The 20,928-nt window shown below is 35.7% G+C and overlaps 1 protein-coding gene across 4 annotated transcripts in view; it reads right to left on the reverse strand.

Annotated features, from left to right (window-relative positions):
* OXR1 (oxidation resistance 1) overlaps window positions 1-20,928 on the reverse strand; it is a 99,194-nt gene that overhangs the window by 4,967 nt on the left and 73,299 nt on the right. For 2 of the 4 annotated variants that reach the window (XM_004370699.2, XM_023725989.1), the window contains 5 exons: window positions 14,769-14,849; window positions 12,352-12,477; window positions 11,107-11,259; window positions 9,130-9,225; window positions 6,595-6,668 (listed from right to left, as the gene is read on the reverse strand). In XM_004370699.2, coding sequence (XP_004370756.1) covers window positions 6,595-6,668; window positions 9,130-9,225; window positions 11,107-11,259; window positions 12,352-12,477; window positions 14,769-14,849 — 530 coding nt within the window. Of the gene's footprint in view, window positions 1-6,594; window positions 6,669-9,129; window positions 9,226-11,106; window positions 11,260-12,351; window positions 12,740-14,768; window positions 14,850-20,928 lie in introns of those variants that run through there. The other 2 variants (XM_004370698.1, XM_023725990.1) reach the window with 2 other exon arrangements.

Below are 20,928 nucleotides of genomic sequence, written 5' to 3' on the forward strand. Positions count from 1 at the left end.
AAAAGGCACTAGAACTACCTGATAGGGAATTCAAATCTCTAATACTCAGAATTATACAAGAGTTGAAGCAAAAAGCAGACAAAAATGAGGAAAAAATAGAAAAATTCATGGAAAAGGCAGACAAATTCATGGAAAATACAGACAAAAAAATGGAAGAATTCAGGAAAATAATGCAGGAACAAAATGCCAAAATAACTTCACAACTAGAAACTATATGAGAACAACAACTAGAAATCCAAAAGAAAAACAAGATTTCAGAAATGGACAGTGTCATAGAAGGGCTGAGGAGCAGATCTGAAACCGTGGAAGACAGGATCAGTGGAATTGAAGACAAACACTTGGATACAACTCTGTTCGAGGAAAAATCAGAAAAAAAGAACGAAGAAAACTGAAAAGACCCTGAGAATTATGTGGGATACAAGCAAAAGCAAAAATTTGTGAGTGATCGGAGTTCCAGAACAGGGGGAGAAAACAGAAGACACAGAGAGGATCACTGAAGAATTGCTGACACAGAACTTCCCCAATATCATGAAAGATGAAAAGGTGACCATCCAAGAAGCTCAACAAACCCTGTATAGGATAGACCCCAAAAGAAAATCACCAAGGCATTTATCATAATCACACTTGCTAAAACCAAAGACAAAGACTCCTGAGAGCAGCTTGAGGAAAAAAAAAAAAGTCACATACAGAGGAGAAACAGTAAGACTAAGCTTGGATTATTCAGCAGAAACCATGCAAGCAAGAAGGCAATGGGATGATATATATAAAACCTTCAAAGAAAAAAATTGCCAGCCAAGAACAATATATCCTGCAAAACTCTCATTCAAATATGATGGTGAAATTAGGTTATTTCCAGATAAACAGAAATCAAGGGACTATGTAAAAACCAAACCAAACTTACAAGACTTATTAAAGAAGTCCTTCGATCTGAGAACAAACAATATCAGACCACAGGCTGAATACAGGACACAGATTGTACTAGCCAGATACCAACCTAGGAAATGAACTCTTAAGGACTATGCAAAACCAAAAGAGTTACAAAAGGGAACCAGAGAGGTTAATCTGTAAATGACAACAGCATCAGAACAATGAAAGAGGGAATAAACAGCGTAGGTATAGAACCTTCTAATGGAGAGGAAGTCAAGCAATACCAAGTAATAATAGACTGGTTCAAATCTAGGCAGATAAGGGTAAATTTCACGGTAACCACAAAAAAAGTTAACAAACCTACTCATCGAAATAAAGAAGAAAAACATAAAGTCTCAGTAAAAACAAAACCTACAAAAACAAAAGAAAAAAAATCCACAAACAAAAGGAACTCAGCACAGGAGAGTAAGAGCAACAAAACTGGAGGACTTTATGCTGAGTGAAATAAGTCGATCACAAAAAGACAAATATTGTATGAGAACTCTACTGTATAACTCAAGTAAAAGTTTACACACAAAAACAAACAATCTTTGTTGGGTATGAGGGATGGGAGGAGTGAGGGGGAACTAAATAGATAAGTGGTAACTTTGGTGAAGGGTAAGACAGCACACATTACTGGGGAAGCCAGCACAACTTGGACAAGGAAAGGTCATGGAAGCTCCATAGATACTTCCAAACTCCCTGAGGGACTGAGTTGCTGGGCAGAGGGCTGTGGGGACCATGATCTCGGGGAACATCTAGCTCAATTGGCATAACACAGTTTAGAAAGACAATGCTCTACATTCTACCTTGGTGAGTAGCGTCTGGGGCCTTAAAAGCCCGTAAGCAGCCATCTAAGATACTCCATTGGTCTTACCCCTTCAGGAGCAAGGGAGAATGAAGAGAACAAGATACAATGAAAAGACTAGTCCAAAGGACTAATGGACCACAGCTACCACGGCCTCCACCATACTGAGTCCAGTATAGCTAGATGGTGCCCGGCTACCACTGACTGCTCTGACTGGGATCACAATAGAGGGTCCTGGACAGAGCTGGAAAAGGATGTAGAACAGAATTCTAACTCATAAAAAAGGACCAGATTTACTGGCCTGACAGACTGGAGAAACCCCAAGAGTATGGCCCCCAGACACCCTTTTAGCTCAGTGGTGAAGCCCCTCCCAAAGTTCACCATTCAGCCAGGGATTGGACAGCCTCATAAAACAAAACAGGACTAATGAGGCACAGCAGTCCAGGGACAAGGACTAGAAGGCAGGAGGGGACAGGAAAGCTGGTGATAGGGAACCCAAGGTTGAGAAGGGACAGTGTAAACATGTCATGGCGTTGTTAACCATTGTCATATGGCAATATGTGTACTAAGTGTTTAATGAGAAACTATTTGTTCTGTAAACCTTAATCTAAAGTACAATAAAAAAATTTAAAAAATAAAAAACTACAATGAGATATCATCTCACCCCAACCAGCTAACATTAATCCAAAAAACACAAAATAATAAATGTTGGCGAGGTTGTGGAGAGACTGGAACACTTATACACTCTTGGTGGGAATGTAAAATAGTACAACCACTTTGGAAATCGATTTGGCGCTTCCTTAAAAAGCTAGAAATGGAAGTACCATACAATCCAGCAATCCCACTTCTTGGAATATATCCTAGAGAAATCAGAGCCATCACATGAATAGATATTTGCACACCCATGTTTACTGCAGCACTGTTCACAACAGCAAAAAGATGGAAACAACCTAAGTGCCCATCAATGGACAAATGGATAAACAAATTATGATATACTCACACAATGGAATACTACTCAATGATAAAGAACAATGATGAATTCATGAAACATCTTATAACATGGAGGAATCTCAAAGGCATTATGCTGGGTGAATTTAGTCCATCACCAAAGGGCAAATATTGTATAAGACCAGTATTATAAGAACTCAAGAAAAGGTTTGAACACAGAAGAAAACATTCTTTGATGGTTACAAGGGTGGGGAGGGAAGGAGAAGGTTATTCACTAACTAGATAGTAGACAAGAATTATCTTAGTTGAAGGGAAGGACAGCACACACTACAGGGGAAGTCAGCACAACTGCACTAAACCAAAGCTAAGAAGTTTCCTGAATACAACCAAACACTCCGAGGGACGGAGTAGCAGGGGCAGGGGTCTGGGGACCATGCTTTCAGGGGACATCTAGGTCAACTGACATAACAAGATTTGTTAAGAAAATGATCTGCATCTTACTTTGGTGAGTGGCATCTGGGGTCTTAAAAGCTAGCAGGCGGCTGTCTAAGATGCATCAACTGGTCCCAACCCACCTGGAGTAAAGGAAAATGAAGAAAACCAAAGTCACAAGCAAAGTATTAGCCCAAGAGACAGAAAGGGCCACCTAAACCAGAGACTGCATCAGCCTGAGAACAGAAGAACTAGATTGTGCCTGTCTACCACCAATGATCGCCCTGACAGGGAACACAACAAAGACTCCCTGATGGAGCAGGAGAAAAGCAGGGTGCAGAACTCAAATTCTAGTAAAAAGACCAGACTGAATGGTCTGACTGGGACTGGAGGAAACCCAGAAGGCATGGCCCCAGACTCTTTGTCAACCCAGAATTAAAACCATTCCCGAGGCTAACTCTTCAGACAAAGATTAGACTGGACTATGGGACATAAAATGATACTCATGAGAGTGTGCTTCTTAGCTCAAGTAGATTTATGAGACTAAATGGGCAGCTCCTGTCTGGAGGTGAGAAGAGAAGGCAGAGAGGGTCAGGAGCTGGTTGAATGGACACGGGAAATCAGGGGTGGAAAGGAGGAGTGTGCTGTCATAGTACAGGGAGAGCAATTAGGTTCACATAACAATGTATGTATAAATTTTTGTATTAGACACTAACTTGAACAGTAAACTTTCACTTAAAGTACAACAATAAAATAAAAAAAAAAGAAAGAAAATACCGATGAGTATAGTATGGTCATTCACAATAACCAGGTAAAGAGATCATCCAGTTTCATTCAAGAGGCGAGCTGGCAGTACGGAAAATAATAAACTATAATGGGATAACCACAGATGAAGTTATCATTAAGGACTTTCTCTACAAATGAAAATACTACTTTGCTAAGACACGAGATGATCCTGAAATGATTCCAGCTTAGAGTCTCTGATTTGGTTAGGCAGAAATGCACTTTAAATATAGTCCCTAAAATACCCTTCCCTACCCTTGAAGAAGCCATAATTTTTTTAAGGTACAACTTGAAATTCATGTTTGACCGATTTATTTGTTCAACTTTATATCTGCAACTATTGTGGGTCAGAAACTGTTACACACTGGAAAACACAAAGATAAATTACAAACTATTTGAAATAATGAGTTCAGCATCTTATGGTAATCGACCTCTAGAGTCTCTAATACTCATAGCATCAACCTACCCTTAAAGAGAGATGTGAATCAATGTGTCTTTTAAAGTGGGGACAGAACCACTAAGCTGAAGCCCTGAAATGTTATCAGCCTATTAGACAGGAGAATAGGACAGGGTTGAATTTCCTTAGAGTCCTCCCTTTGCCAAATATGAATAGGGTTAAAAAAAAAAAAGATTAGACATTTAGTTGTATTTAGTTGTAATCTTAGATGACTACCTTAAAATTGACCCCAAGCTTCTCATGAATAATAGCATTAATTCTGCAATAAGCTTCGCATCAAGTTGGAATGGCAACCTGAACCTTCTGAACCCAACTGGAAGCTTTCAGAGTTTGCAGACTCTAAGCAAAATCTGGTTTGCATATTCATTTTAGGAGGCAGGGTGCATGGTTTCACTAGCATTTAGATGGTGTCTGTGACCCCTCAAATTTTAAGAAAATATATTTAAGGGTTATAGATCTGTCTCAGATGAAACACACAGAAAGTACATTTCTATACGAGCACTGTTTTCAAGGATGACTCGTATGGCTTCCTGAGAACATAATGGCTAAGGGAGTGGAGGGGATAAAACAAGTCTTCCAAATCCTTAATTAATATCATATAACTTGGGAGGTGTCCAGTGGCATCACAGGCAGAATGCAGGTAAAGCTCCTTCTATGGTCACAGAAGAGAAAAGATGATGACAGATGGAAGGAAATGAGTAATGATGGCTATCATCTGTTAAGTACCTACTATGCGGTAGTTACTATACTACTAGGATTTGCACATAGTTTATATCTCAATGAATTTCTCTTGACTGCCAGCGAGATCAATCTCCAATTTGTAGCTGAGGGAAGTTTAGACATACTAGGGAGTTTGCTCAAGGTTCCACATGTAGTATATGTTGAAGCTGGAATCTGAACCAGGTCTATTTGGCTCTAAAGCATGGATTCAGTCCACCACATCATGATTTCGATTTCTTTGGAGTTTCTATTCAGAATTCTAGAATATCAAGTCCCTGTAGCTCCTGTTTTCTAAGCTTGTAATCTCTTCTTCAAAGACTGGAAATTTATCTTAATATCAATGGTTAGTTTAGCTTCGTAAGGTCATGCTGTACAATCAAAATCCACTTTCATCAGAAATCCAATGACATGTTTTATATCATTTTCAAAGACTCAGGTACCCTTAACAGCTTGAATTATAAGCCCCTTGCTTGTGAGGCCTACCAGGAGAGCTAACTGAATCACATGTAAGACCACCATTTAGGGGAGAGCTGAATGACCATGCACCAAAAAAAAAGTAATTGTATCATATAAACATTGTATGCTGAGTCCAATAACTAAAATAATATGTTTTTTAAATTACCTGGTTATGTCCTTCAGAGAAGGCTACAATAACCATGGGTATTTTTCAGTCATTGAAATCATATTGTCCAGAGATCTATCTACAGTGAAGTTTTAAAGGAATTTGTTAGATTCACTCAGGATAAATATTCCTGAAGGCTAACAAGAACCTGAGGCCTGAATGAGTTGTTATTATAAATCCTCAACTGTGGCCTAAAAATAATTTGACTAAGGCTTTCACATCTGGGGAATTATTTAGCATACTTTATATCTGATCCTGAAGGACAGAGATGTTGTTTGCCAAGTGCTATTTGCGAAGGCCAGGATAGGAGGCAGCAGAGAAAGCTACCTCCAAACACTAAAATCTAAATGAGATTGGGATACCAGATTAAGAAAAAGTTTCTTGTAGTGCTTCCTATATCAAAAGAAATCACATGAAATTACTGACTGACTCATAGTGTTAAAAACAAAACAACCCTGAAAACTTGGAGGTCACTAAAATTTCTTGTAGGAAAACAAATTTCTATTGTTTTCTAAAATATCAGTCCAAACAGTCTATAGGATAAAGAACATGAAAATAATTGGGCGTTCTTTATACACTGGTAGAAATAACACACCAACAACGTTATTTAAAAATTTGAGAGTTCAAAAGGTGTTGGCATATTTCCCTTTCAAATACCAAGGAGTCACTGTATTCTAAACACAAAGATGGTCTTCAGTCAAAAGGGAACCAATTAAACAGCATTTTAAAATGAACAAATATTCTACCAATAGTTTTGAATACTGCACGTGAGCACCTTCTTGCAAATACGTTATAGTTTGTCTCATTACGTACAAATTAGGACTCTAATGACAAAACTTTCCAAAGATAACTGATTTTATAAATAATCCAAATGCAGTAAGTTTAAGAATCTCAGGGTAAAATGTTCAAGAGACTTACCCTCCACCACCAAAAGCTAGTGAATCCATGTCTCCTTTGATAAAAAACATATTATCTCCTGTCCACTTAAAGACCTACACAAAAGAAAAAAAACTTTAAATAACAAATTATCTTTAGTAGAGAAAGGCATCTATCTATCTAACACATGTAGATGAAAATGGTTACTATACATAGTTCTCCAAAACCTAAAAGCATTAACAAAGCCTAAACTGATAGTAGTAGGAACACAACAATAAAGCTTGGGACAGAAAGGTCTGGTGCTTTGGGTTTCAGTGTTGGTATGACTAAACTTGAAAGCACATGAGCTACTACAGCATGTACTCAATTATAATTCCTCCAATCTTGGTCTCTCTTCACAAACACTTCTCTTTTTGCAATCTATAGGTGCCAAGAATTGTTGCTTAATGGGAAAAGTTGAAGACAGCAGGATCGGTTTTAAAAAATGATACAGACATCATCAACTTTTACTTTTAACATTAAACATAAATGTACATTAATTTGATAATATTTTGAAATATGGCCAAGGTCTTTACTTTGGGTATGGATTTGCTGATCATCATTTTTATATAAACTATGTCTATAATGCATGTATAATTATGATTTCCAGTTCTAATTTCTTTCAAGAGAAGTGAGAACTTACAGAGACTTGAGAAATCTGATGGCAAAACCTTTTAGATAATGGCATTCTTAAATATTTCTTTCTGATCTTTTGTGTTTTACCCAAGTCAAAGAAACAGCAATTTCTAGGAACTCACCTTCATCAAGTTTCCATTTCATTTATTTAAATAAACCTTCTTTTAACACTTATTTTTTTTTAACATTTAATTAATGACATTATTACAGTATCAGGTAGAAATAGTATAAACAGGCTTGAGAACAAGCACAACTGAAGTTTAGAAAATCTGTAACTAGTGTGTATGGATGGGTATTTTAGCGAGCTGTAGACATCAGTTGATATGCTTTATGGAGGGAATGGAGAGTATGGTTGATCTGGTTAGCTACTTAAGCACAAGTTTGTTAAGAGATCTTCTACTTGAGGAATCTGCTATTGGCTAAACCTATGTGTGATTTTTCAGGCTGGACCACAAAACCAAAAAAACCCATTGCCGTAGAGACTCTTTACCTGGCACGTCTCAGGGGGAAAAGCTGCCCTCCCCACACCACACTTTGTGCATAGCCCATGCATTGCAGTCCCTGAAGGGAACTGCAGTCAATGACTCTGGCCCACCTGATGGCCACAGGCCTTACGATGGCCATACTCTTACTCATATCTGCATTCCTAGCCCAGGCCCCTTCATTCAGAGAACTCAGCAGAGCTTCCTCAGATGCTTCTACTAAAACCTCCTTATCAGGGAAAGTGGGGAGAAACCTTGAAGACTTTTCCCACTCTAATGCAGTACTCAGTACTTTTCCACTCCTACCCCTTTAACCCCTCCCCAGAAAATAAAACTGCAGGAGCCTTTTGTTCAGGGTTTCCTTGTCTCCACTGATCCTTAGATGCTGGCAAGGTGGCTCCTTCCCATGGAGGAAAATGGAAGAGAGGTGGAGTGATTAAAGGCTTGATTATAACTTTCATTTTGGCTTGTCTTAACTGGCTACTTTCAACATCTGGCAACTCAGCTCAGCTCTCTTAGCTCAGCTCCTTGACACTACTATGTTACCAAATTCTCCTATTTTTGTTCATTATAAAAATTGTTCCTAAATGCCACTCTTTTTATTCTTTTTAACCAACTTTATTGATTCCTTTTCTCAAGATTAAAGCATAATTAAATCTCTTAGGGAAGGTTTGACGTGCTGAACCTCATTGTACCTGAGATGCTAGTATTGGTCTCAATGTTTTAAGCAGAGTCACACATTCACTAAAATTCATTTTTGACGTTTTTGGCATTAGAATGTATTTGATTTAAGTTAGTTAAGACACAGTTAAGGTATCCACACCGAATAAAGAAAAAAAAAATTGATTAATCACTTTTGATTGAAATCCAAATAATTTATTCTTTAGGTTTTCAGGACTTACATCATTAAATTTATTTAGTCATTAAATTTTTCTAGGAATTTCACAATGATAATTCATAAACAGAATAGTAATAGTGATATATATTCCTGACTAAGCTCCTGATCTGTGTCTGGTATCATGCCAACCATTGTCCATAAATTACATTATTATGTAATTTTCAGGCAATCCTGTGACATTTTATGATCCCTACTCTATTGACGGAAACCTTGGGTGGCATAGTGGTTAAGAGCTACAGCTGCTAACCAAAAGGTCGACAGTTCGAAACCACCAAGCGCTCCTTGGAAACCCTACAGGGCAATTCTACTCTGTCCTATAGGGTCGCTATGAGTTGGAAATGGCTCAACAGCAATGGGTATTCTATCTACAGGAAAACTGAAGCCCCAAATGGTCAAAGAAAGGCTAAATTATCAGTAAAAGGCAGAAACAGGAGTAAAATGAAGTGTGCGTGTTGCCAAAGTCCATGTTTTTCTCATTATGTCAGTTCTTTATAAACAGAATATTGGAATAACTGTCCTTACCTCAAACTCTGGACAGAATGTAAAAACAAAGGTCTCTCCAGTACCATAGAAGCCATCACTCACTTTAAATGGCTCAGATGCTAATGCACCAAAAATCTAAGAATAAAAAAAAAGCATGTTAAATGAAATGAGTATTAATGTGTTTCATTAAACATTATCGCATAATTCTAAATAAAATGCAAAAAAAAATATATATATCTGGTAGTGTTATCTACTTGTATTAAAAAAAATTATATCCTGCTTCTTTTTTTTTCACAAAGCTTTTGAGGATGCTTGCAGAAAATACATGTACAACAGACAGTGAGAACAAAGTAAAAAATACAAGTATGACAATCACGAGTCTTTTATATACGTGCATATGTATAAAGGCAGGCCACTGAGCTTCCCAAAAGCCAAAGACAAAAGGGAAACATGCAGTTGCTATATAGTTCACATTACTGTCAAGTATAAACCATACCAGTTTCTCAATGAGGAAAAATTAATTTTTTTTCTAGTTCTGAAATCTAAAAGGGCTTTTATAAGAATTAAACATACAATCTTAAAAAGTGGTTTATGCATTTTAGGAGGACTTTTAAGTACACTGTATATACAATAAGGATAACATGTTGCTGTGGGAATATAGCACTTAGGGAAGCAAAAACCCTCAGTATATGTAAACATTCTATTATAAAAAGGTAAACTATTTCTTCCCTTCATTATTAGACAGTAAACTCTGTGAGGGCAGGTCTTGGGTCTGAATTGTTTGGCCTTGTAACCTCATGGCCTTGCACAGTATAAGACACATAGCAAATGCCATAATAAGAGAATGCATAACTAACAGACATACACATTTCCACAACATAAAATGTGACTGCATATGTTTCATAGATGATCTCTACAGTCACTGTCTCTTCTGATATTCTATTTTTATAGCCTTAATTTTAAAAGACTTTATCGAAATGTTATTTTATATATAGAGAGAAGTACACAAAATATAAATGTACACCTCAATTTGGAATTATCAAAGTCACATTTAACCTTTACCCAAACCAAAAAAAGAACATTACCAGCACTTCAAAAGTTCTCCTCATTCCTCCTCTGCATTACACCCCCACCTCCCAGAAGAAAGCCACTAACCTGACAACACTGTAAGATTTGCTTCATGAGACCATAAGAAGTTACTCTTAGTGTCTGGTTTTTAACTCAATACTATGTTTATGGGACATATATGGCATATAGCAGTAGTTCATTCATTTTCATTGCTGCAAATACCTTTTACTGGGTGTACAACCTTGGGTGAGAACCTCTTTAAATCATAGTTAACTCATCCTTAAAACAGGGATACTACTACTACCAATCTCATAGGCTTTGATAATTAAATAAGATAATGCATATAAAGTGATTAGCCCAGTTCCTGGAATATAATAAATACACTAAAGATATTAATAGTGGTAATTTTTTTTTCTTTTTTTAAATTAACATCACTATTTTACCCTCTCTTTACTCTCCAATGCTGGTAACCCACCTGAACTTGCTGTTTCAAGGACAAACCAATGTTTCTCTTTTCTTGCTATCACCTTCACAAAATTATCTTCAATTATCAAAACTGTACCCGTGCTTCAAGACTCTTATCAATCTGTACCCCTTCCATGAAGCTCATTCTTATTTCCCCCAAATAGATACGAGCAACTCTCTGAATAAATACTCCTTTCACTTTTTCTGGGCTCTTACTACACTTAGCATATTTTGCTCAACATTAGCAATACTGGTGTACTTTAATCTTCTATCAGACTGTAATCTCCTTGAAGGCAAGAACTCTTAATTATTCATGCTCATATCCATCTTTTGTAGCACTCAGCACTGCCTTGTATTTTAAAAGTACTCAATAATTATCTGTTAAACTTAATGAAAATTATTTTTCTAAAGGGGATACACTAAAAGTTACTGCTACTCTAATCTCTTAAAAGGTAAGGTGAACATGCAGTTAGTTTTTCATACCTGGCCATCGCTGTCTTTAATCACCATTAGCACTGGGGTGTCTAAACCTGTCATTGTTCGGTAAAGGGTCTTCAAGCTTGTGCCATGCTTCCCAGTACCATAAACAAGAGTCCATGGATAGCCAATTGTTCTTGGTGGAAGATGTTTGGTAAGCTTTGAAAAAGAAAACGCTAACATTTACTTGATAGCTATTATGGGTTGAATTGTGACCCCACCCCCCCACCAAAATATGTGTTGAAATCTTAACCACTGTACCTGTAAATATGACCCTGTTTGGAAACGGGGATTTTCTTTTGTTATGTTAATGCTGCCATGCCAGAATAGGATGTGTCTGAGTTATAAAAAGAGTGAACAGACACAGTAACACCAGGAGGAGGGGGGGAAAGACTGATGACAGACGCCAAGGAATGTCAAGAATTACTGGCAGCTACTAGATGCTGAAATAGACAAAGAAGGTCTTCCCCCTAGAGCTACACCATGAATTTGGACTTCTAGCTTCTAGGAACTGTGAGAAAATAAATTTCTGTTCTTTAAAGCCACCTACTTGCAGCATCTTTTGCTAGGGCAACACTAGGTAACTAAGACAATAGCTTACTGTCAGTATGTAGAATTCAAATGTCAGTTGGAATTTAATGGTACTTATAACATGTAGGCTATAAGAAGAAAATAATAGTATAAATTCTTTAACTTTCTCAGGGGTACTGAGAGCTTGAAAGGTAACTATATATTTCTCAGCATGACATATTGCCACCAGGAAAGGAAAAAATCATGCTGAACAAGATACAGATTAGAACAGACACAAGAAACATGGATCACTTGTGGCTTGTGGTATCTCTAATTGATAAAAATACTGGATGGTTACCTTGATTATTAAAATACCTTTCAAATAATGGGCTCCAGAGTCAGACTATCAGAGTTAGAAATCAAGCTTCTATACGTTATAGCTGTGTGACCTTGGACAAGTCACTCAACCTATGTCTGAGTTTCATCACTTATAAAATGTGCTCAATAAGTATCCAACTCCTAGAGCTGTTGTGACAATTAAAGGAGATACTCCACATACAGCAAGCGACAGTTTAAGAATTTAAATATTGGCTATTATAGTCACTCACCTAAATTGCATTTTGCCTACTTTTTCTTCGTGGCAGACACACAGTAGTAGAAATAACCTTGTTTCTTCAGTTTTAAAAATAACTGAAAAGAGGCTTTTACTATCATGGGCATATATATGTGGACATGTCATACCTTTTCAATTTGATCTGGCTGTAAGAGTTCACTGGGATCACTTAGGTTTGGTCGAAATGACTCAGACTCCAGGTCTGCTTTTAATGGAGTAACCTGCTTTGAATTTATGTTTTCCCTTGTAGTAATCTAAAAAAGACAACAGTGGTAGTGTATTAATATAAAATTGTGACATGCTTTAAAATTTTTTCAGCCTTTTGAGAAATAAAACTTTACACTTCAGAAAAGGTGGCTATAGCTTTAATTCAGGATTTTATAAGGTAAAACCTGCTCCATCAAGTAACAATGCTGTATCCAATGCAGAAAAAGACTTTTTTAATTCTAAGCAGCCTTTTTTTCTCATCCAGTACATGAAGGAAGGGCTGATAATGAATGATGAATCCTTGTATTTCTGTGTAAAAGGAGACAGACGCATTCAAACTTTAAATTTAGCCCTTTGAAAGATAAAAGTGAGCCAGCTAAACTGCTTTTTATTCACCCTATTTAAAATATGTAAAATTCTTTTTTTCATGGAAAACATAAAATTTGCCAAAAATAACTAAGAAAACTTCCTGGGTGTCAAAAATGAATTTAAACAGTAGTAGAAGAAAGTGTATAACTTTCTTTTCATTTATATATATATATATAAAACACAAAACCAAACCCGTTGCACATCTATCCCCCACGGAGCAGCTGGTGGGTTCAAACCGACGACCTTTCAGTTAGTAGCTGAGCGCTTAACCACTGCGCTACCGAGGCTCCTGTATATACTGTATTTTTACACAAATAAAGTGCACATTCTGTGTTTGTTGGCAGCGTTCTCCTCCCTCCCCACGAGGCAACCTCACAAGTGCCGCCATGCCCATCCTCTTCCACATGTTGCTATAAAAAAATTAGCACAGTACACTTACAAAATATCTCCTGGGGCCACGGCGCGGTCAGCAAACAAAAGCTAAAGGCACGTTATTTGCATAAAATACGGTGTGTGCATGTGTTTACATATGCACACATCATATTCATTTACTTCATTTAAAAATACACATATTTACTTCATTTAAAAAGCTGCCGTTAGTTTTAAATGCCTTCATTTTCTACTTGGTAAATGTTGAATTTTTTATCTTGCTGGACCAAACAGAAAACATTTTCATTTGTTCATAAATTAATTTTTTAAATTAGATCAATTTGCTGTATTAAAAAGAATATATGTTTTTGCTTTATGGAAATTATCTCACTGATACTCTTACAATGATAAAAAATGCTGATTAACTCAAATAAGCTTACTACTATATGATCTGTACTGTTGGTGCTTACTTTTTAATATTAATTTTATTTTAATATGTAAAACGTAACATTAGAAAGTAAAAGATATGAAACTAGCTATTATTGATAAAACTTTTAACATGGAAAATATACAGAATTTTACTGGAGCAGATAACTAAAACGCAGCAATGCTCAGTGACTATGATTCCATACAGGAATGGAATTTTGTTAAATTATTTTGTTCCTTAAACAGATTTCTTATCAAACCTGAAGAGCATGTATTTTCAACCAATACATGTTCTAGAGCTATACTGTTTTCTGATGAGAAGCGAAATGTATTCTTTCACATCATCATAATGTTTTACCCTTATTTTGATGATGTGAAAGGTTAAAAATAAATCCAAAATGGCGTTAGAAACATTAAAAGAAAAGAAAAACAATTTAGCAGGTTTAGCAAAGCCATAAAAGCACATCTTATTGAGAAGAGGAAACACACACAACTAATAATGCACAAAGCTGGAAAATGAGTTTAATTGTATCATTTTTGGTTAAATTTTATCACTTTCTCATTTCTAAAAATCACAAAGATTATTTCATGGGAGTTTCAAATAATTTTTCTAGTTCTGGTACCTAACCTATACTCTAGAGCCTAACCTATACTATTCCAATCAAGATAAGAACACCAACCAGGAATGCCTCAAGAAAAAAACAATTTCTCCCACTAAGATATTTGACGTGGGGTTGATACAACTGAAACAGCCTTAAAGAAGAGTAAATACTTAAGCCTTGCTATATAATAAAAATTTTAAAATTTCCCAACAGTAGCACACACCTTTCAGATTCTTTTTAGTAAAGATTCAATTGCGAGCCCAGAGATACTCTTCCAATGTTAAAATTAAAAGAACACTCATTACTCTAACAAACACACAGTCCTGAAAACAGTTACAAAGTTACAGAAAATTCCTTTGAATATTTTTCAAATGAAAAGATGGCAGAAAATATAATCCTACATCTCTTCAAGACAATACTGTACTCTTTAATACAAAAAGGAATTTTCTGGTGGGTTATTTTAGTGTTGCAGTAAAAACAAATTTTTCGAATGTGAGATCTGCCCTGACAAAGGACACTAAAAACAGGGAGCGTTCAATCTCTGGAGGGGGTTAAACTACTGAAGGGGGCACCTGGAGACGTCTGCAGAGTGTGCGCAGTTCTTCAGTATTTAGAGCATCGATCCTGCGGTGATACTCAGCCACTGACACTACCTGAATATGGAGACAGGAAGATAATAATTCCACTGACAGTTGAAGAGAAACTGTAAAAAAACAAACAAACAAAAAAGCAACCAACCAACCAAACAAACAAAAAAGCCCCCAAAAACAAAACCCAGTGGGGAAACTTGAAAGGGGAAAGAACTGTAAAGAAAGCAAAAATGTTATCACTATTATTATTTCATATATATTATGTATATATGTTTTGTGGGACTCCATGAGTTCCTATGATAATTATACTCATGGCAGACCATAAAAGAAAATCAGGATGTTTTCCCAACTCCGTGATGAAAATTCCAGAGATGTATATACCAAACTAGAGAGAAATATGTATGACTGAGTTCAACCACTACATGCAACTAGTTGCGGTTATAGGAAGATTTATTTCACATAGAAGTCTGAATTTAGTAAATAGAATTTTCACTGTTTAAAAAGGAAACACTAAATAAAATATAACATGCTTTGCTAACAGCAAAGATAATATTAAAATTTAAATGTCTTGCAATTTACAAAGAAAGCGGTAGTTTCAAACTCTCCCCTCCAAATCAGTTTAGCTCAAACATTATATCATAATGGCCATGCTGGAAGAATTTCTTCTATGCGAAGGTGACAAACATACCCATGCTACATGATCTGTATCAGAAAAAAGAAGGGAAGGGAGCAAAACAAAGGTATGAAGTAAATTTTAAAACCTTAAAACCTAAGGCAATAAGAAAAATAAATACTAGAAAGTAGAAAATTAGATTTTCAAAAGCATGTCTAATTAACAGTACCTTCTTAGGCATGTCTACTTCAGATTTTTAAAATGCCTTTTTCTAGTTCTGTCCCTCTTCTATGTTATTTCTTTGTGGTTTATACTGTAGCAGTTATTTGCCACTAAAACTTAACTACTACTACATTCTAACTTTCTAAGGGAAACTCTCTATCTTCTATAATTGCCTAGATCAGTCACTTGCATAGTGCTGAATTTACAAGCCATACATGACAAATAAACATAGTATATAAACATTGCTACAGAAAAGCACACAAAAATAAGACAAGTTTTTTCAGGTTGAGACAACAGGTACAGCTTTTTAAGATTTCCAAAACAGTTACCACAATATACTGAACTGTGGTGTGCTATAACTTTGTGCTGATTCTCCTGAGCTATGACTAATTCCTCGTGTGATCAATCAGTTAGAACAGATATGCATAGCGGCTATGACCACAAAATGCAGTTAAATAACTGGCCCATAAAAAGTCTGGATGTCTAACCTGGGTTTTATTTAAAAGTCCCATGTTCTAGTCAAATAGAATGAATTAGCTGCTGGTAAATATCAAGGTAACTCTATGAAAAGCTATGCAAACCTGTCAAAGCTATGAAAAAGGAGAGAGGGAAAAAAGACAGAGAGAGTGCGCAGGGCTCTATCGTGACCGTTACTACTATACTGACTTTTGCAAAGCAACAATATATACAATGGTAGCTGACGCTACTTGCAAAGAATCCCACAGTGGTTAAGGTCTCTAGCTCTGGGAGGTCAGATGGACTTGGGTTTAGCCCCTTCTGAATCTATTTCTTCATAAAACATGGGAATAATAACTGTATATATCAAATAGCGTTTTCATGTAGATTAAATGAGGAAAAGCATACAAAAAACTGAGTATATGGTGCCTGTTGTGGTTGTGTGCCACTGAGTCGATCGATTCTGACTTGATTTAGACTCATAGCAACCCTGTATGACAGAGTCGGAACTGCCCCATAAGTTTCCTGGGCTGAAATCTTTACGGGAGCTGATTGCCAGGTCTCTTCTCCCCCGGAGTCGCTGCCGGGTTCAAATCACCAACCTTTCAGTTAGCAGCAGAGCACATAACCGCTGCACTATGAGGCTCCTTGTATGGTGCCTAGCACACAGTAAATGAGAGTTACTATTATTATTTTTACTTGATCACTTTTCACCAATTACCCTGAGGACTAAATGATAGTGGCTAAAGAGTCTCCTTTTTTGTTTTTATTTTTAGTATTAAAAGATTTTAGTTTTGAGCGCTCAACTATTTTATATACTTTGAATGACTACTCTGAAATTTAATTTTAACTTTAAGTATTATGATTAAAAAAAGACCTTTCAATTAAGAACAATAAATTTTTCAATAAAGATGAAAGAAAAATTAGGTACTAAAAATCATGGCCTTACTTTTCTTTGGCCAGCAAAAGAGAGCTCTCTACAAAATATTTAAATGGCTAGTTATATTTGTCTGTCTTTTTCCCAAGGCATTCAGCCTAAACAAGTGTCTCCTTAATACAGTCAAGAATTTTCAAATCATGACTTACCTACTCCTCTGCATTCCTTCAATCCCTCTAGCTAACAATAATCTTACACCTATTTCTTGAAGTTTTTTCTTTTAGAATATTAAACACACTTCTGAGACAGAAGCAACATTGAATTATGCTAACAAAAGGGTTCAGTTATAGCCTAATTATATCAGTATCACTGAGAGTAGGAGTAATTAATGAGAGAACAATTAGCTGTCATCTTAAGTCTAAGCTTATAATACTTGGTAAAGTTGTAATTTCTTTAATACCATAATTCTTATTTTTTTCATTTGTGTTAAAAAAAAAAAAAAAGAAAACTATTCTTTTCTGGGACTTATAAAATCACCACTTCCTCAACTCTAAATATTTACTCATGCCCACATGAGTAAAACGAAGATACACAAAACTGTCAAAAAGATAGAGGAAAAGGATTTGAAATCAAGTGATTATAGAAATATACCTCCTCTTCTTAAATTAAGTAAAAAGAGATGTAGATTCCTTGTATATATGATTGAACTGGACTCAGTCTTAAATTAATTTTCAGCCCCTTGGTAAATCATATGCCACATACAGAATTTATTACTTTATCCAGGTAGAGAATTTATACCATTAAACCTAAGTAGAAAATGGACAATTTCTACAAAATATCCCACATCACATTCCTGATTATTCAGGGCATACAGTTGAGGAAAGACCTTCCAATTTAAAGTGTATTAATTGACTGGCTAAAAAAGTCATTTTCAAGGAATAAAGAGGTCTGCATTCACTACCAAGTCCCATCTGAAGAAACTAAGTACCATGATCAACCCTCTACAGAATTTAGTGCCATTCTCCAGTCTCTTCAGTCTTCTACAAAGGACTCTCACACAGATAGTGTCTTCCTGTGCATTTATTTGTGTAAAGGAAGGATCAAATCCACCCATGTCTGATACAAAAGGACTTACACCTACTTCTTAAAGGACTAGCAACAACAAAAGCAGAGTAGAGAAAATTTATAGTTGCTGTCAATCCCATGAATAGGAACATGCTCATCTCAGGCATAAAGGCCAAAACCTTGGCCTAATACTCCTTCTTCCAGAATATCCTAGCAATTCCCCAGAGATTATCCCACAAACCAACCAGAACGTCTCCTCCCCCAATTATCTTGCAGGCAAACAAAGTCTTACAGGTATCTGTGAATGTGTCATTTTTATTTCTTCTTATCAGAATGCGATGGAGTAGAGAGAAAAATACTATCTAACTAATGCCATTTAAACTTACTCTAGTATATCCAAAAATATGATAAAGCAGGAGGAAATGCAAATCTGAAGCTGTTACAGTGAAACAAAAAGGGCATAAAATAGTATCCTTGAAATTACCTAGCCTTATGGTCTACTACATTTCATCATTTACACAACAGTCTTTATTATAAAATGAGAATTCTATTATTTTAAATCTTTGCTCCATATTGCCTTAAACCTGTTGCTTTCAACATAACATTTCATGGAACCATAACAAATGAGATACAAAAGGAGCAAATATAAAATAAGAAATTAGTCTACTGGAAAATAGATCTAGTAGAGAAAAAATATTTAAATCAAGAACAAATTCAAATTAGAAAACATATTAGTGAGGTTTTAATTTGACCAAATATTCTATATTTCAAGTCACTTCCTAATTAAATATTTTTTCAGATGATTCTTAGATTTTCATGTGAAAACAGATATATTTATTCACTCTTGTTTTAGTAAAAAACCTGTAACTACTCAAAACCACTCAATTCTAATATGTGTATATTATATTAGATTTCTGGAACGATAAATAAACGTAATGACAGTCTCATTAACAAGGAAAGAATCTCATTTTTTCCATAGCCCATCATGGAAAAAGAACACTCATTTACAGAATTTTGAATTCTTTAATGTTCTGTTACGGTCAACAGACCAGTAGTATAGTTTTGAAGCAAAAGAAACATAAGGTCACTTCTGAACACTTAATTGTTTTATATTCATTTGTTCTCTGACTACAAATTTATATATTGAAGTTAATGGGGTTTTGTAAAACTTAAAGGAATGAAAAGGATGTTATAAGACTATTTATTAAATATTTAATAGGATTTTAAATTTCTGACTTTTTTTCCCACTGATAAAGTTCAGTCTATCACTATGTTTATTCCTGATTTTGACATTTTTAAAAGCATCTACTATGTCCCACGATTAAAAAAGAAAAGAGTGGAAAATCAGCTGGGAGCTGTGAATGGGAAAGGTGGCTTACCCTGAAGACTAATGTCAGTAGCAGTGTTGTGATGCTGAGATTAAGCTTTGGGCCAGCCGAATCTGAGCGCTAAACTTGAATTTCTTGCATTTAGTCAGGGACCCACAAGACAGGATTCAGTTGTCCCAGATATATCACATAATCTGGCTCCTGAGAGAAACAAAACCTCTCAGAGAGAAAAGACCCTCAATTCAATTAAGATTTTCACAAATGAAGATTAAGCAAATGTGAGCTCATAATGAAAGGTAATCAAACACACAAGTAACACATCATAACTACGAGTAAGCTAAAACAGTGAACCCAATTTAGATACTGGAATTATCAGATATATAAACTACAGTGAGATGCTAAGAATAAATAAAGATGGAATTCTAAAGCTAAGCAGAGATTAAAAAAATGAGTGAGCAGATCTGAAAAAGAACCAAACAGAACTTCTATAGAAATAATATAACTGATGAACCACAAAAAAAAAAAAAAAACCTGACAAGTAAAAAGCAGATCACCATAGACAGATGAATTAGTAAATTAAAAGACAAAGCTGAAATTACACACAATGCACTACTGAGAACAAGGAAATGAAAAATATAAAAGAGGTTAGATATTGAGAATGAGAAGATGGACTATACTCTAATCAAAGACCCAGAAAAAAAGAGAAAATATTTAAAGGAGAAAACCTGCGGATTTTCTAGAACTCATGAAATCCATAGATTCAAACAGCATATTGCAGGCCAAACAAAAAATATATGCCTAACACAACACAGCAGTAAAGCTTCCTAATAGTTAAGACAAACAGATATCCTAGAATTATTTTCTATTTTCAGTTTTAAAGCAAAAGAGCCCCCTCTCAGCCAAAATCTTACAGTGAATTTCAAAATAAAACAAAATCAGAGTTGCTATGCTTTTCCTCTGCCCTACAACCCCTAGGATATCTACTCTCACCTTAGGTAGTCAGCTAGGAAATTGACCTAAACCTGTCTGCATATCAACTCATTACATTCGAGGCACCTTGAAAGAAAGGCCTGGTGATCTACTTCCAAAAATTCAGCCATGGAAAACCCTATGGAGCACAGTTCTACTCTGACACATGGGGTTGCCATGAGTCAAAAGCAACTTGACGGCAACTGAATTTATTTTTTATTTGGATATATGAAATAGATTCTGGTACATGAAGGGTGCAAAATAAATGTTAATTCCCTTCCCCTAGTTATATTCTGAAGATTTTGAGAAAGAATGTAGAAAAGAGCTTACAGGCATGGGCTAGAGACAGTATGCCTGGATTCAAACACCAGCTCTGACCTTTACTGGTTATAGTATGGCTGCTGTATGCCTCTGTTTCTTCACTTGTAAACTGGAGATGAAAACAGTACTACTTCCCAGGGTTGTGAGGATTAAATAAGCTAACACGTTAAGTGCTTAAAACAATACTTACTACATAGTGTCAGTAGTGGTAATTATTATTTTTAGCATTAATATAATTATTATCTTGAGCTAAGGTCATTGGAAAGATTTTTACATTTAAATTAGCCCCTC

The sequence above is a fragment of the Trichechus manatus genome, unplaced genomic scaffold (assembly GCF_000243295.1).
Source record: "Trichechus manatus latirostris isolate Lorelei unplaced genomic scaffold, TriManLat1.0 scaffold00009, whole genome shotgun sequence".
Taxonomy (NCBI): domain Eukaryota; kingdom Metazoa; phylum Chordata; class Mammalia; order Sirenia; family Trichechidae; genus Trichechus; species Trichechus manatus.